Below are 16068 nucleotides of genomic sequence, written 5' to 3' on the forward strand. Positions count from 1 at the left end.
CATCACAGAAATAACAGCACACATTAATAACATATTGACAGCAACATTTTAATCTTAGTTCAGTTCAGTGCAGTTCAGTTTATTTAGAGTGTAAATACACCATAGTTACGTGGTCTCAATACACTTTACAAAATCAATTACCATAAAAACAATCAAGGGAAGGACAGGCCAAATAAGCAAAAGAACACAAAAACACAGAGGAAAAAACAGACAAGGATACAATAATTAGAAACTCAAATTACACCAAAACATTTGGTAAAAAGGTGTGTTACATATTGCAGTGGAGCTGGATTCTTTATGTAACAGGAGGCTATTCCATAGGTAAGGAATGCGGCAGAAAAAGGCCCTGCAAACCAATTGATTTTTTATTGTCATGGCATTTATGGGAATGACCAGAAGGTGTGAGTTCAGACAGCGATTCAGATAGACAAGATGGGGCAGGACCATTTCATACCTTATAAGTTCAAAGAATGGTTATAAAATCAGCTCTGGCCTGGACGGGCAACCAGTGGAGAGATGCCAAGACGCGAGTCATATAATTGCACTTGCTAGTTTTGGTCAGAATTCTAGCGGCATGATCTGCACAAGTTGAAGACTAGTATAGGCCAGAGAAAAGAACATTACAGTTGTCTAGTCTAGAAGACACAAGAGCATGGAGGACAATTTCAGCATTGCAACAAGACAAAACAGGGCTGATTTTAGCCAGGTTATGGAGATGGACAAATGCTGATTCCCTGATGTGAGGCTGAAAAGATACAGTAGAACCTAGGGTGATTTTTTTTGTGCAGCTACTCTCTTTGATCGTGCATAATGTTAAAAGAAAAAAGAGACAAGTGCTTACAATTAGCAGGCTTGACAACAATTAAGTCTTAAAATCCAAATCCCTTTTATCTCCTTATGCATTAGTAAAGATGACAACTTAAATGTGAACTGCATGTGTCTGGAAAGGCACAAACTGCTTAAAAAAAACCAACAAAAAAAACCAAAACAACATTTATCATGAGAATTTGCGTATATCTAACAAACACATAAATTATGAATAGTTTTAAATACACAAAGACTCAAATACTTACTGTAAAAACCCAATGTTAAAAAAAGAGAAAATACCAGTCTTGTACTGTACATTTGCAGACTTCCCTAAAAAGATTTGTCATGTTTGTGTGGGAATGGGAACGCTTAATACAATTACGAACATCTTTTCACAGAACAGGTTAAGAAAAGCTGCAAGACTTAATTGAAACAGTTTTCCTCACAAAAATCATGTGATGGCCAAGGTTTGGGTTAAAAAAGTTAACCATCCTTTCACTCAAATAAAAACATTTTTTAAAAAGCGACTTCAGTCTTTAGTATCTCAGTGATCTTGAGAGCTGCCATGTGTAGCCTACTACACGTACATAAATACTGAGTTAAATACTAAATACTGAAAACACTGGTATCAGGGAATGTGGTGTCTGATGTCAGTTCATTAAAAGGAGGGAATCACATTTAAAACAGATTGTCCATAACCAGAATATAAAAAGAATAATAAACCCTTTTCAGGTATATGCTGCAGATTTTGGTAAACCTATGCAAAAACAGGTGTAACTTGATTTAGATTTTTGATCAAAATCAAAATTGTGGTTCAGAGACACATGTCTACATCTGACTGTATATACAATATTTTGCACACTGCTGTTCCTGGATATCTAAATTATATATTTCTAGTTCCTCTGCAGACATCTGACAAAGTTAGATGTAGAAGTGCATGGTGCATTACTACCTACTTCGGCTCAGTCTCTTTGTGTAAGCATCCCACCCTGACCTTCTGTATAATTCAGCTGCTGCCAGCCTATCAGGGGCCTCCAACACGCCCCGTCCCACAATAATGACATCAGAGCCTTTCTCATGGATAACGTCCTCTGGAGTGGTGTACTGCTGCCCCAGCGTATCACCTGGAAAGACAGAAACAGAGTAAGAGCGATGTCGGGGGCTGCTGGGGAATGGCAGCATAGAGGAACCAGACTCAGATGTTATTTCTTGTGCTATCCCACCACCTTGTGTTTAAAATGAGTCACAACAACACAACAAAATCAAAGACCAGAAACACTCTAGTCATTTCAAAACACTCTGAGTCCAAAAGGAAATGACTTCTTTAGCACATGATAAACATGCAGCTCAGCTCATGCTTCCACGTAGATGGCATGTATTAAGTGATTCAAATAGAAAAGCTTCTGCTCTGCCCGATACACATAACACTAATCACCATTTCTATGTGAACCTACCATTATAATTAATGAACAGAGAATCAAATATATGCACATGATTGGAATTTGTTTCTTCTAATGAGACACCAACAAGACAACTGGACACAACATAATACAGATTCATAGTATGCACACAGACATGTATTTATGTTTGTGAAGTGGAATGTAAAAAAAAAAAAACAGTGTTTCCCACAAATTGTTTGTTGTTGTGCCAGTGTCCATGAGGATGTGACACCTGACTGTATTAAAGTGTGTCCAAGTATCTTCAAATTAAATGACCAGGCTCATGACCTACCACTCTGCCCTCTCTCTCCTGTCCTCCTTGTTGCTCTCTCGCTCTTCTTTCCTCCCTCATCTGCACTACAAGTCGTTTTTCCAGAGAATATTTTAGTACGTAGACAACAAGAAATAAGTTATTTTTATTTAGTCTAATCTGTATATGCATTTGTACAACACAAATTTGCACGCCTTATTGACTTGATTAACCTCAGCCACTCCATGGTCGCCATCATCCTTTCTCTTCCTATTTTTTTCCTCAACTTTATTGAAAGTTGCAATAACAGCAAATAATTCAGTCATTCCAGTTCACATTTCTGTACAATAGTAACAGTACAGTTACACATATATGACAGCATAATGAGAGTTAAACAAAAGAGGGAAACAATAAAATTACTAAAAAAAAAAGAAAACATTTCTTGGTGTGACAGACCTCATAATCCAATGAGAATTGTAATTTTAATTGTTGTGAAAGATTATTGGTTGAAAATTTCTGAGTGTATATTCATTATTGATGCATTTCTTATTTGAAATTAACTCAAGAGACTTAAAATAATTATCAATCTCAATCAAAAATAATTTAAATGATGGTGATGAATTTTGAAATTTACATTTATGGATGTGAAATTTTCCTACTCAAGTATAAAGGTTGAATCCTTTCTCTTCCTAACCAACCAGTGTAATAGCCTGTACTGTATTGGGTCAGTGTCCAGTCCCTTTGTCTTCCAGTTGCTATGCAGATTGTTCTGTTAAAGAGACCCTGAGAAGTTTGCTTTTGGTTATAAAAGAGTCTCATATTAATGTGGATGAATCTACACTTGTTAATGGGTCCATTTTTGATAAATATTTCATTTTGTGTTCATAGTGTTTTTGATATTATTATTTAGTGGTCGGCTCACCCAGCATTTCCTAGTTTCGGTTTCCCGGACGCTGCCCGGCGGGTCACGGGAATAATGCCGCCGGAGCGCCGTTTATGGTCGGAACTACGATGGTATCTGATCGTCTTTGCAGGTGGGTGTGGGCAATGTATGGAATATACTCCATGTATTACCGCTTAAAATAGTAAGTATAAAGTAGTATAGTACAGTAGCAGTGGTGTGCTGCAACCAAGTGAATATACATATATTTGTGAATGAAAATGACAGTGATTTCTGCCCCAAAAAAAGTGGATGTCCACTAAAAATAAACCATTCACTTTACCTCCAGCCTGCATCTGCACCCCGGGGGTCATGTGGATGAACTCTGGGCTGTCGGTGACCTTAGAAACACAGATAAAGCCGATCACAAAGTCCGAGTGTTTCTCTGCCATATTCACCTGTAAAGACAGAAAACAGCTGTAAACTGGTTGACAGGACATTTTAGCAAACTTAAAAAGCTCTAAGGAGAGAGGTACGTACCACAGCCTTAGCGTAATCACCAGTTGCCAATGACCCTTGTGAACTCATCTGTGCAATGAGCAAACAGCCTCGGCCCAGATCCTTTCCAACAGCGCTGAGGCCCTGCACCACCCCAGGCCCCGGCACCGCATGAGCATTTACTATGTGGGACCAAGATGAGATCTGGTACAAACCACCTGGAGAACAGATGCATGGTTACTTAAAAAAACAATGATACTATAGTTATTTTTTAATTTTTATATTTAAAAGATAAGCCATAGAAAAATCAGAAATAAACCAACTGAAATAACCCTAAAATGTCTTCCCACCTTCATACTGATGCTTGACTGTGTTCCCTATGTCAGCAAACTTGCGATCTTCAAAGATGAGGAAGTTGTGTTTCTCGGCCAACGCCTGCAGTTTCTGGCTGAAGGCCGCTGTGTAGTCCTGTTGGAACACATGACAATAAGATCAGTTGATCTGTCCTGACAGAGTTCTCTTTGTAGCACAAGGACTTGTTGCACATCTACCTTGAGGATGTCTACATGTGTCTTCAGCATGCAGATCTTGGGACCCAAAGAGTCTGCTAACTGGAGAAGCTCCTCACTGCTGGTCACATCAGCAGACACACAGAGGTTAGACTGCTTATCCTCCATGATCCTCAGCAGCTTTGATGCCAGAGGGTGAACATCTGCAGACAGCAGGGAAGATGTTCACATTTTCATGATTTTTAACTTCCCATGCAGGTACCACACTTCACAAAGTTGAAAAACACCATACTTGGAAGTTCGGCTCTGTCTGCATAGGTTAGGCCTGTACGTTGCCTCTTGGCAGGAACTACATTGGCATTCTCCTCCTTTGGCCTGAAAGAGTTGGGTTGGAAATGTTAATTTACAGGTTTAGGATCATTAAAATGCATACAGTAACACTCCAACTATTCTTGCCATGCTATAGGGGAAAAGCTACACAACTTTACCTGAAAGTGTTGTTTTCCTTGATGAACTTGGCCACTTTCTGGTGAGTCTGTTTGTCAATGCGTTTTTCTTTCAGCAGCACATCAAGCAGTCTGGACATGGAAATGACTGGATGGAGTGTGATTCCCTGAGATTTCAACATCTGCATGCCGCCTTGCTCTCTGTCCATTAGTACAATGGCATCTGTCACCTTTACCAAATAAATAAGCAAATATTTCACATTTAAGATTTTATATGCTGCTGCAGAGGATCATTGTGATATATCATAATTCATAATTTCATACTGCACCTTCAGTTGCTCGCTGTGGAGCACTTCAGCAGTCTCCAGGATGCTGCTGCCGCTCGTCACTGTGTCCTCGATGATCAAACAGACATCACCTGCAAGAAACGACCCCTCCACCAGACGCTTGGTTCCTAGCAGGGTTACATGAGAAAGCCTATCAGTCCCAGTTCTGAGTGAACTTAACTTTGTCACATAGGCCTATTAAAGACTTAAGAAAAAGTAACTTTTCTGAAAATACTAATTTGCATGTTTGTTTGAATCATCTGGGTCAAGACTGTTTAAGTGAAGATCAGAAACTTTGCTTTTAAGACCTGTGTAATCGTTTCCAATTGTCTTCCTGTTTGCTCTCTGTCAGATTAGAGGTTCACCCAGGACAACTGAGACAACACTTAAGATCTAAGATCACTTACAGTACAGAGGTAAGGGCCAAGGCTGTGCCATAAATAAACATGTTGGCCCACAGAGCATGCAGTAGCAGCTTGATAATGTATTACGGTGTTAAAATTAGCCTGAACATGCTTCACCCACCATAGTCCTTGGCCTCCTTTCTCCTGATGATCATGGGTAGTTCATGTTTGGAGCAGATAACTGTGGCCAAAGGCAGGGCTGTGTAGGGAACCCCACACACAGAGTCAAACTTGAGGTTTGCAGTTCTTGCACACTGGTAGATGAGGTCTGACACCTAAAATATAACAACAAATTGTGTTTGCAGCTACAGTTTTCATCCCATGTACCAATAAGGACAAATATACAATTTACCAACATTCATGAGATATTATGTCCCTGTTATTTTTTGAACTCATAAAATGTTTAATGGATATGGCTGAAACCTGCTCTGTTGATATCGGGTATTAACAAAGTAGGCTACACCTTTCAGATAAATGCGGTCTATTTGTGGAAGCTTTTATCGGCGTTGGTCTATTTAACTTTAATAGGATTACGTCTCTAAGAATTTAAATAATTTCTTCAAGAGACTTCAGTCCAGTTCAGTCCACCAGCGTCATGGATGTATTGTTCAGAGCATAGAGTCCAGTTGTCAAACGTAAAAAAAAAAAAAAAAAAAAAAAAAGTTGTCAAACGTCGTGCGTGATGACGTTCGACGCTCCGGCAAGATAACCAGAAGTGGCAAGGCTTTTCCGGGTTTCAGGCACTCGTTCGAAACCAAAGGTGCAAAATATATTTTTGACCATATTACAGCACCAACAATGAGATGTATTTGTCCTCCTGAAAGCGGCGCATGTACTTCCACACAAAGAGCAGTGTGATTATGAGGATTTTGCATCATCACTAGGCTACATTAACAGACTTGCATGTTTTGCTTTAGTTAGCAATCATTTGAGAGAAAATAGAGTAACCCAACAGCCGCTGTAATGCCTGGTAGTCTGCATGCGCTGCAAGACGACATATGTTGTAGCAATGAAGGAGGTCGGTGAGAGGACTCGGAGTGAAAGACAAGTGTTTACCTGGTTCATCAGCGCAGGGTGACCCACGAGAACTCTCAAATCGATATAAATGGGAGTCATGATACCGCTCTTCATCTTGTACTCTCCAAACTTCACACCGTCCACCTCGTGTAGTTTCAGGATTACGTCGTCAATGTTAGCGTTATCCATTCTCTCGTAGAGGCTTTTCAGGAGATCCGACGGGAGATGTCTGCAAGCTTGTCGCGCGCATGAAAATCCCGCTCAACGCCGGTGCGTAACGCTGTACGTGTCCGTGTAATTACCACGCATGTGCTCTGCTTCCTCTTTTGTTCGTTTAACTTTCAGTTTCGCCGAGAGTTGTGGGGTTTAAACCCACCCGCTCTGTCAGACCGAGAGGAGAGCAGAGACCCAGTCCCCCTGTGACGCACACGCACGCTTCAGTCGCGCGCATTTTAAGCAGACCGATCGCCAAAAAAACAAACAAAAACATTAGGAAGCCTATTAATGCCGTTTTTTTTTTAACATTCAACACTCTGATAGGTAGGCTATCACACGTCCGCAATTCATTCCTATATAGTCACACTGGGCCATTCACCAATTCTTCTTAGGAATCTGGCAATAAGGGCGCACTTGACATGTTGGAGCGGCTGGCTTGACCGCAGTAGGCTGCTATGTGTATGGGGAATGTCATTATATTCATGATGAGAAATGTGGATACTGTATGTGCAGTTAAATCATGGCCATCCATAATCTCAGTCAGAAATATGACTGGTTGTGATAAATGTAACTTCAATTGTCCTTTTTAGATGTTTTAGATTTTTAGATGTCTATGTTTTAGCCAGTCAAAACAAGGTAGCTTGAACTGGAATTGTGACTAGTCAGAATTAAACAATTAGCCATAATGAAATTTCAGAATGATTAAATTACAGAAATCTTTAAATGACTAGTAATATCTTTTATTCTGCCTAATCAAGATGTCATTATAACTACAGAAGTGCTACACATATCTTGGAACAGAGTTTTGACAAGGTAAATTACTTCAGAGGTTGTGTCAGGTCTCTGTGGCCTCTGTCTTTCTAGGCTCAGAGGTCGTTTCCAAGCAAAATGTGGTGCCATCAACAGGGTACACACTCTGGCAGTTTTAAACTGGTAGATTTCACCTCCAGAGTTTTCTGTTAGGCTATATTTTAAAAGACTGACATGGGACCATTGAACAGTAGCCTACCATGTTTTTAAATTGTGTACAGTAGGTAATATCTGCTCTTATCTGCCTGCCATTTGCACTTTCTGTTGTGCTCTTAACTCCTACGTCTGTTGTGGCCATTGTGTAATAATCATTGGCCAGGTCACCCTTTTATATGCCTGGTTAAATGAAGGTTAGAAAAAAAATCCTGATCCTCTGCTCATTCAGGAAAAAAACGTCAGGTAGGACAGATTAGAGTCACAGTGTTAAACAGCCTATATTTCAAACCACACAAAACATATGCATGGATTCAATATTTTGCATTTAATCAGACAATATCTTAAAGGGTTTATACTGAAAAATGCTTTACAGAACTGCAAGTTCTTTCTTTTTTCCTCAGTCTATCAGACATTTCCATTCTACTCTACTGCTCTCTAGTGGATATTTAGGTGTAAATTCAAACACTCATAATGTCCACTTATGATATTTCCTAACCTCAGTTTATAGCAAGGTCACTTGGAGTTTTCTTACTGAGGCCGTGTCTGTATCGGTTATTTAGCCATGGAGAGAACCAACCATGAACGTCATTTGAGATGGTTTGAGTTGTGGAAAGTTCCATAAACACACATTCAACTGCTCCCCTTTGTTTCCTGGAGCTAGTGTGACATGTTTATACAATGACAGGAGAATATTTGTCCTCCAAACAAAAAAGAAATAACAAATCACTGGGATTTTCTTCAGTTTATTAAAAAGATTCAGTCCACAGTAGTTCAGAGTTTGGCACCAACAATATAAAAACATGTTAATCAAAAATAAAGTGTACACCCCAAAATAGCATTGAACAAAATGCCTGAATAAAAAGGGATAAATAAAAGAAATGAATTTAAAAAAATACAAACATTTATGTAATTAAAATGCATTTCACTCAGAAATAATGGTGATTGTTTTTCCATTCATTTTTGAAATAAGAGTTCAACTTTTGGTCAGTCAGCTTTGGCTTTTTAGGTGCTATACCTTATGTACTACTTTTGAAACGCCCAAATTACAGATCACAGACTCCCATCTACTTGGAGACTTCCAACAGCCTACATGGTAATAATAACAAGGAAATGTTTGTTTTAGTACAAACTCAAAAGTAACAGTGCTTATCTTTGTAAAGGAAAGTTTGTAGCTCTGTATTTCTTGTGATTCAAAGTAAAATCTGGGTGACAAAGTTGTTCTGCTAATCAAAATAGAAGGACACTGACCTCAGAAAGACAGACATTACAGCTATAATCCCCTTCTCTTCAAACTCTACCTTAAACGGACATGATAGTCAGTCAAAATGTCAGTCAAGCTGAGTCTTGAGCTGTTAAAAGTTGGTGAATATATGAAACATATGGCTTTGGAGTTCCTTTGCAAAAACTCTCTCCTCATTTGGAAATATCTAAGGAACCACAAAATGCATTCTATTTTTACCTAAATGTCTTGTGAATATACATTAGTCACAGTGAGACTCAAAGGGAAATACAACAAATGTGGCTACAGGTATTATCAGGGACAGACCCTTGTAGTGGTGTGTTTTGTCTTGTTCAAAAGGAGGAGAACTGTGATGGAATGTTCTGAAATTAAAAATTAAAAAGTCCTAATGCAACAGTAAAAGTACATATAATACTGCTTCTGGTGTGTGTGTGTGTGTTTGGGGTATGCAGCGGAGGTGATAAAGCAGCAGGATATGTGCTCTTATAGATTTGTGTCAAAAAGAAGTCCTTGTTTCTGCTGAAGAAGAGGCTCACAGCCAACTTGAGACGTTGGACAGATCTTTGAACAGGCACAGATGTTGTGTGGAAATGTCTTAAGGCACTAAAATTTGGTTTGGGAAAAACCTTTAAGGCACAAATCTAATGGAAAGGTCTTTTCATGAAAACAGGAGGAGGCTTCCTTCTTGGAAGGGGTCTCATGTCTTCCTTCTTCATTCACTCTCCTCCCTCTACTCTGAGGGACTCTGAGCATCGGCAAGCAGCTCAGGCCTCAAACATTCGATTGGACACTGGATGTTCTGGACAGTAGAGAAAAGTATAGGAGGAAGAGAAGGAACAACAGAAGAGGACAGGATTAGTTTATAGCACCTTCTACAAGATGAATTATCAGATCAGACTAACATTTTATATACAGTAGAATGAGTGAATGACCACTCCTAACCCTGCACATCTTAATTCATATTACAACAATTCCTGGTCAAACAGATCAACAATCATGCATTTTAAAGCAACAAACTTAAAGGAAATGGGAGATCAAAAATACTACAACATGGAAAGAGAAGACATGACTATTAGGGTTAGGCTTAGGTTAAATTTATAGCGGGCCACTGACCAGTTTGCGTAGAGCGTTTTCCCTGTACCGGTCAAATACATCTGAGCTAACAGGGTGCAGGAGGTCAGCATCCACGTCAGTCTGTCCTCCAGGCCGTCTGCAGTTCTCACAACGCCAACCCTACAGAAGGAGACAGATTTAGGCCACGAGGTTTCTAGATGTCATGCAGCTCTGGAGTAGAACACACATTATTACTTTAAACATTATCCCTCAAGCAGCAAGGAATAGAAAAAACTAAAACAAACATAAAGACACACCATACAGTGTTACCCACCTGTTGTCCTCCGTAGCAGGTACAGGTGCAGATGGCACCCAGATATTCTTTCTGCCACTGATTTCCCACCTGGTACATTTTTCCATCATCATAACACGTGGACTCATCTGGAGGATTAAAGTCACATGTTAAACATCAACAGTACTTAGGTGTAATAATGATGAAATCAATTATGTTTAACAACAGCTTAAGAGTTAACAATCCAAGTGATGTTAACAATAAGGTGCAACAGTGAACCAGGTCAGGCCAGAGGGGATACTGAGCAAATGTCTGCACAGTTCTTTGTCTGTGTTGTTTGTACTCACGGGGTTCACATTTGAATTCTCCCTTGCCATTTCCCAGGCAAGTGCAGCTCATCATGTGACCATTTTCAGCGCGACGATCCCACTTTTCACCAATGCGATAGTTGTTGCCATTGTCATGGCACCACTCTGAGAGAGGAGACGCAGAGACAGAGGGAGAGACAGGACAAAAAGAAGGGAAGAGAAACAGAATAACAGATATACAGGAGGAGATGAAGAAAGAAAAGGGTAAACAGAGTGAGGGTTTAAGTGAGAAATGAAAGAAATACTTCAGTTAATGTGAAGTAAATTTTCTTTCTACATTCTGCAGTGTAATGGTACTTATTTCCACACATTATAACAGGGACAAATAAACTACTACTACTTATAAATCCCAGTGTCAGTAAAACACAATCTCACATTGTGAAACAATACTCTTGTGGGTCAAACACTTTATAATGACAACACTTGAACAGACAAACAGTGTGATGACCTCAGACCTATGCTGATGGATGATGATCTCAGTTTCTGGTATTGTCATGTTAGCTGTGTGGACAATACAAACAACTGAGACCGTTGCTAGTTAGTGAGCGTAGCCCTCTGCCCTCTCACTGTGAAATGTTCACAGTCAACAGAGCCAGAAAAGACAGGCTGGTACAGTATGTGCAAATTGCTTCAGTAAACATGAAGCAATAAAACTGGTTGTAACATGTAATACATTGCACAGACATAATTATCTTAACAATGTATTCATGTACAAAACAGTATCTTATCACAGTATGCTGCAGCACATAGAAAATGAGCACTACAATTCTATGGCTTTTGCACAGTAATAGCAAAGGAATTTATAATATGTTTAATGTCAAATATATGTTATAATAATCTATTTCATTACACTAATTGAGACATTTTAATTCTGATATGAAGCAAATTTTGCTGTCAAGATAACATTTTGCGTTTGCGTGATATGATGATTTCATAATTCCCTTTTATAAATTCCTGTAATGTAAATCACATAGAATTATATATCTTCTAATTCCATGGTGTGTTGTTGGGTTTTTTGCAAAGCATGCTGGGATGGGGTTATTAAGCCACTCACTGGATGAATCACATCTAAAATGACCACTGCCCAGGCCAAGGCAGCGGCACCACAGCTTGAAGCCCGTCTCTGACATGCGTTCCCACTCTGAGCCCACCTCGTGATAGGTTTGTGTGAATGTGTCGTAACACACATCCCGGTTGGTGGCAATGGGAATGTCACCTGGAACTATGGGATGGAAGAAATTATGAGTTTAGAATAAGAGCAAGGGATGTGGTGTTGCTTAATTAATCATTTAACTGACATGTTATATTTATTAAACTATTCTAATACTAACAACATTAATGATTTAGTGTGTGTATGTGATTGTAATTAAAAGGTAATATCCTTTTACAATATCAGTATTCATCTAAAAAACAAAACATCTGATAAAAGAAAAACTCTAGTGTAGAGCACTGTACCAGCATTTCCAACAGTTACAACTTCCTCCAGAACTTTCTCTTTGGCTCCGCCCGTCATGGCCTCAACTACAACATTATAGGAAGCTCCAGATGTCAGTCCAATCAGTGTAGCGCTGTTTGAGGTGCCAGGAAGACGCATCTGTAATGAGGAATACAAAGTTAATAAGTGGTCTTTACATCTCCAGAAGTATTAATGTGTGTGACTGTCCGTATAGTGTGTACCTGGAAGCCCTTTTCCTCCATGTGTGTAATGGGATTACAGGACACCTCATACTCTGAGGTCTGAGGAACAGGTTGCCAGGAGATGGTTGTGACAGTTTGTGCCTCCTGGGGCAGCTCTGTCTCATTGTCAGGGAAACCAAATGCGAGACCTGGCAGAGGACCCTCACTCACCTACAAAATCAAAGACCATAATATCCGTTAGCAAATGTCAGAGACATTAATGTTCAACATTACATGATCAACAGTTATTAGCCACCATGACTGAGTGTTACATTTCTGAATAAGGAAAAAAATACAATCATTGATTACAATTACAAACAGATCTAACAGATTTCAGTCCCACACACCTTGACCAAGGGTACTCTGTTTCCATCAGGGCCTGCTACAGGAATATAGACGAGAGGTTCCCTGAGAGTGGGTCTCTGGCCCTCTTTGGGTCCGCCATATGGGCCATTAATTCCATTAAGTCCATTATTAGGGCCTAGACTCTGGTACTCTGTGTAGATGTGCTGGCCCTGCTGCCCTGGTTGGGTCTGGCCACTAGTACCGGCCAAGTGCACATGATTGGAGTTGAAGCTAGACACAGAAAAAGAGAAGGTAAAAGAGAGATGATTAAAAATATTTGTATTTAATCTGGACATAGTTTTGATGTTGCCTTCCGTAGCTTGGTTAATGATTTCAGACTGCAGGATTATACGGGTTCTTACGTCTTGTCATCAAAGGACTCTGGGACATCCAAGATGTCAGGGCGGGGTCGGTGAGGAACAGGAAGCTGAGGCAGCTCAGGAACCAATAGGTGGTGATCTGTGGCTGGCTCTGATTGGATAACAGACATATGCATGCTAGCTGTTAGAAGCAAGCAATGCAAAGCAAATGCATAGATCCACCAGCTGAATCTTTAGCACATAAAAACACAAAGGTGTTATGTTTCCATTGCACTCCTATGTAAATTACAGAAAATTAATGAAACCTTAGACAGTTGCAGCATTCTCTCTGGAAAATTATATGGGGAAAAAAAGAATAAAAATGCATCTGGTGAACCCACACAAGCTGCAGTAGCCCATAGACACAGACTGACGTGTGTAAGGATCTGTATTTCATCCTAGCACATGTTAGTGAGCTTCTGGGATGGAACGGCAGATTTATTCTTGGGTGAATATTATCATTATTTAATATCTAAGAATCTGAATGGTCTCATCTGGCCAGTATGATGACACTTTAAAAAGTTTACCTGGAGCCCTGCTTCAGAATCTAAGCATGAGAGTCAATTTTCCCAGGAGAGCTAACATTTGTGTGTCTACACTTGTTTATATGTAACACTGAATAACACAAATGACTATCACTCAATGCCAAGGGCAGAAATCTGTAATTCTATTAGTGGAGAATAAAGCCAGCAGGGGTCAGCAAAGCACAGCTGTCAAACTGCAGGAGCTGGTATGAGTTGTTCCTCTTAAAGTGTTTTTCCTTACAGGAATAATCATTGCCCTTTTTATTATGATGATCTATTAAAGCACGAAAGACTAATATAAATCTGCTATGCCTGTAAGAGGAATTGTCAGTCATAAACAGAATCAAGTGCAAGATGATATGAGATGATATGAAAACAGACCATAATGTTGTGTTCATAGTTTTACTGAACATTATTGTAGGTAAGTCATAATGGCTTCTCTGTTAAATGTAGCCCCTAACTAATTTTTGACAGAAGAAAAACTCATATCTACAGTTTGCATGCTGCATTAATGTGAGCAAGTGAATGATGGGTGTACTTACGTGTTCTGGCCTTGCCCACTAGAGATGTGCTTCTCAGGGAATTTTGCAGTGCAACAATCTTAATGACGTACTCTGTTCCTGGTTTCAGGCCTGTGAGCACACAATATAGATCAAAAGGTTTCTTTTGTGTCATATTTTTAGTCAGTGTAGCTGCATGTTTGTACATCTCATGCTTTGCACCTACCACTGATAAGGGCGTAGCTCTGGCCTGCGTGGGGTCTGGGGATGAGTTCTCGAGGAAGTCCCCCGGCCTCCTCATAGGTCACATAATATCCGGTGACCCCAAGGCTGCGCGATGGCTCCCAGGTGAAAGAGATGCTGGTTGGGTTCAGGGAGGTGAAGCGGATATTGGTGGGTGGGATAACTGCTGGTTTAGCTGGAAGACATATACAAGAGAGTAAGTACTCATAACACCTCCACCAAAACACAGGTTTGTATGAATCTAATTCTGGCTGTTGGGCATCATAAAGAGGTAAGAGAAAAGACTTTCTAACAGGTCACATTCAAAGCAATGCACTGTCCTTGACTGAGCTTACAGGACAGTGTAATGGTTACCTGTAGTGGCGGTCAGTGTGAGAGGTGCGCTGCGTCCATTTCCTTTCAGTGTATAGATGTTGATCTTATAGTTAGTGCCAGGCTCCAGACCTGAAGTGAAGACAGAGACAACTTCATGAGGTAGAGTGACGTAAAGAAACTGAGGTGATCACTCTACTATCGTATTAAATGTAATTCTCTTAAGTCTGTGTATATCTGTGTACCTGTAATAGTGTATGAGCGCGAGTCACCGCCGATGGTCCTTTGGATTGGTGTGTAGCCTGTAAGGGAGGAGGTGGGTGTGGCCTCAACCAGGAAACCAGAGATGGCTTCTGTCTTGGAGCGCCAGGTCAGAGTGATGGTGGAGTCGTTCACGTCAGAGATACGCACACGACGAGGTGGGCTGATATCTTGAGGTGGATGAGAAGAGGGAAAGACAGAGTGAAGAGGTGAAGGGGATGGGCGAAACCAGAAGCACAGTAATGCCATGTCATTGTGTTCATGTATCACAACCATTAATCAGTGTCAAAGTGTATGAGACTCACTCTCCAAAGTGGTGACTTCTCCTTGGACCGGCCTGCTGGTCAGAGAGTTTTTCAGGGCATAAACATGAACCTCATAGATAGTTGCAACCTAAAGGAGATAGGGAAAAAGAGAAGATAAAGACATGGAGAATGGGGTTGACGTAAGTATACTGGCTGCTCCTACAATTGATGTTTGTGCATGTTTATGCCTGCATATCAGCCTGCCTGTGTGTTATTTTTTGGTCTGTGAGTAATGATCATTAAGTTTGCATGCCTCCACGTGTGTGTTTGTTACTGCACATCCTGAGCACGCTAACGCTGGGGCTGGAACTTTCCATTAGGCAAATGCTTTTTATCGAGTGTTTATAATGACTTCCTGTGTTCTAAGCAGCATTTCCCCGCAATTATTTCTCAAGGGCATACAATCAATTCAGAAACATCTGAAATAAACCACAATGTAATTGAACAGTGAATACATGGAATTTTTTGTATGCCATTGTTGCAAAATGATAGAGATCCAACAAAGGAAAACACTCACCATGAGTCCAGAGATGTGTGTCTGAGTGGTGTCTGGGGCCAGGTTGATCTCTTTGGTTGGTCCGCTCTTGTTCTTAGGGTTTACCACCACGCGGTAACCTGTGAGACCTGTAAGGCCGTTGAGACGGTTTTCCTGACCTGGCACAGCCCAGCGCATCGTGAAAGAGGTGGGGCCAACCTCGGAGAACTGGAGGTTGGTGGGAGGTGAGATGGCTGCAGGGAGAAAAGAAAATAGAGGGTTAGAGGGACAGGTGATCTAAACTGTCAAATAAGAACATCATGGTTTCTGAATGTGATTTCTCTCTTTTCAATTTT

General features: G+C 40.3%; 2 protein-coding genes across 2 annotated transcripts in view; both read right to left on the reverse strand.

Moving 5' to 3' along the window:
* Positions 1–269: 269 nt before the first annotated feature.
* On the reverse strand, positions 270–6879 carry LOC311004583 (uridine 5'-monophosphate synthase-like). The gene is made up of 10 exons (XM_083996696.1): positions 6616–6879; positions 5681–5834; positions 5159–5283; positions 4872–5059; positions 4676–4758; positions 4426–4586; positions 4225–4342; positions 3917–4092; positions 3720–3834; positions 270–1931 (listed from the first exon to the last, which is right to left on the reverse strand). The coding sequence occupies exons 1-10, from the start codon at positions 6763–6765 to the stop codon at positions 1756–1758; spliced, it is 1446 nt and encodes a 481-aa protein (XP_083852822.1). The 5' UTR covers positions 6766–6879; the 3' UTR covers positions 270–1755.
* Positions 6880–8518: 1639 nt separating this feature from the next.
* Positions 8519–16068, reverse strand: part of fn1a (fibronectin 1a) — a 30346-nt gene continuing 22796 nt past the window's right edge. The window contains exons 35-49 of the mRNA XM_083997312.1: positions 15755–15966; positions 15238–15325; positions 14917–15102; positions 14714–14803; positions 14343–14534; positions 14159–14248; positions 13096–13204; positions 12736–12964; positions 12389–12559; positions 12167–12305; positions 11766–11933; positions 10691–10816; positions 10386–10492; positions 10112–10231; positions 8519–9797 (exon numbers count right to left, since the gene is read on the reverse strand). Coding sequence (XP_083853438.1) covers positions 9729–9797; positions 10112–10231; positions 10386–10492; positions 10691–10816; positions 11766–11933; positions 12167–12305; positions 12389–12559; positions 12736–12964; positions 13096–13204; positions 14159–14248; positions 14343–14534; positions 14714–14803; positions 14917–15102; positions 15238–15325; positions 15755–15966 — 2096 coding nt within the window. The 3' untranslated portion in view covers positions 8519–9728. The remainder of the gene's footprint in view (positions 9798–10111; positions 10232–10385; positions 10493–10690; positions 10817–11765; positions 11934–12166; positions 12306–12388; positions 12560–12735; positions 12965–13095; positions 13205–14158; positions 14249–14342; positions 14535–14713; positions 14804–14916; positions 15103–15237; positions 15326–15754; positions 15967–16068) is intronic.

The sequence above is a fragment of the Trachurus trachurus genome (assembly GCF_905171665.1).
Source record: "Trachurus trachurus genome assembly, chromosome: 21".
Classification (NCBI taxonomy): domain Eukaryota; kingdom Metazoa; phylum Chordata; class Actinopteri; order Carangiformes; family Carangidae; genus Trachurus; species Trachurus trachurus.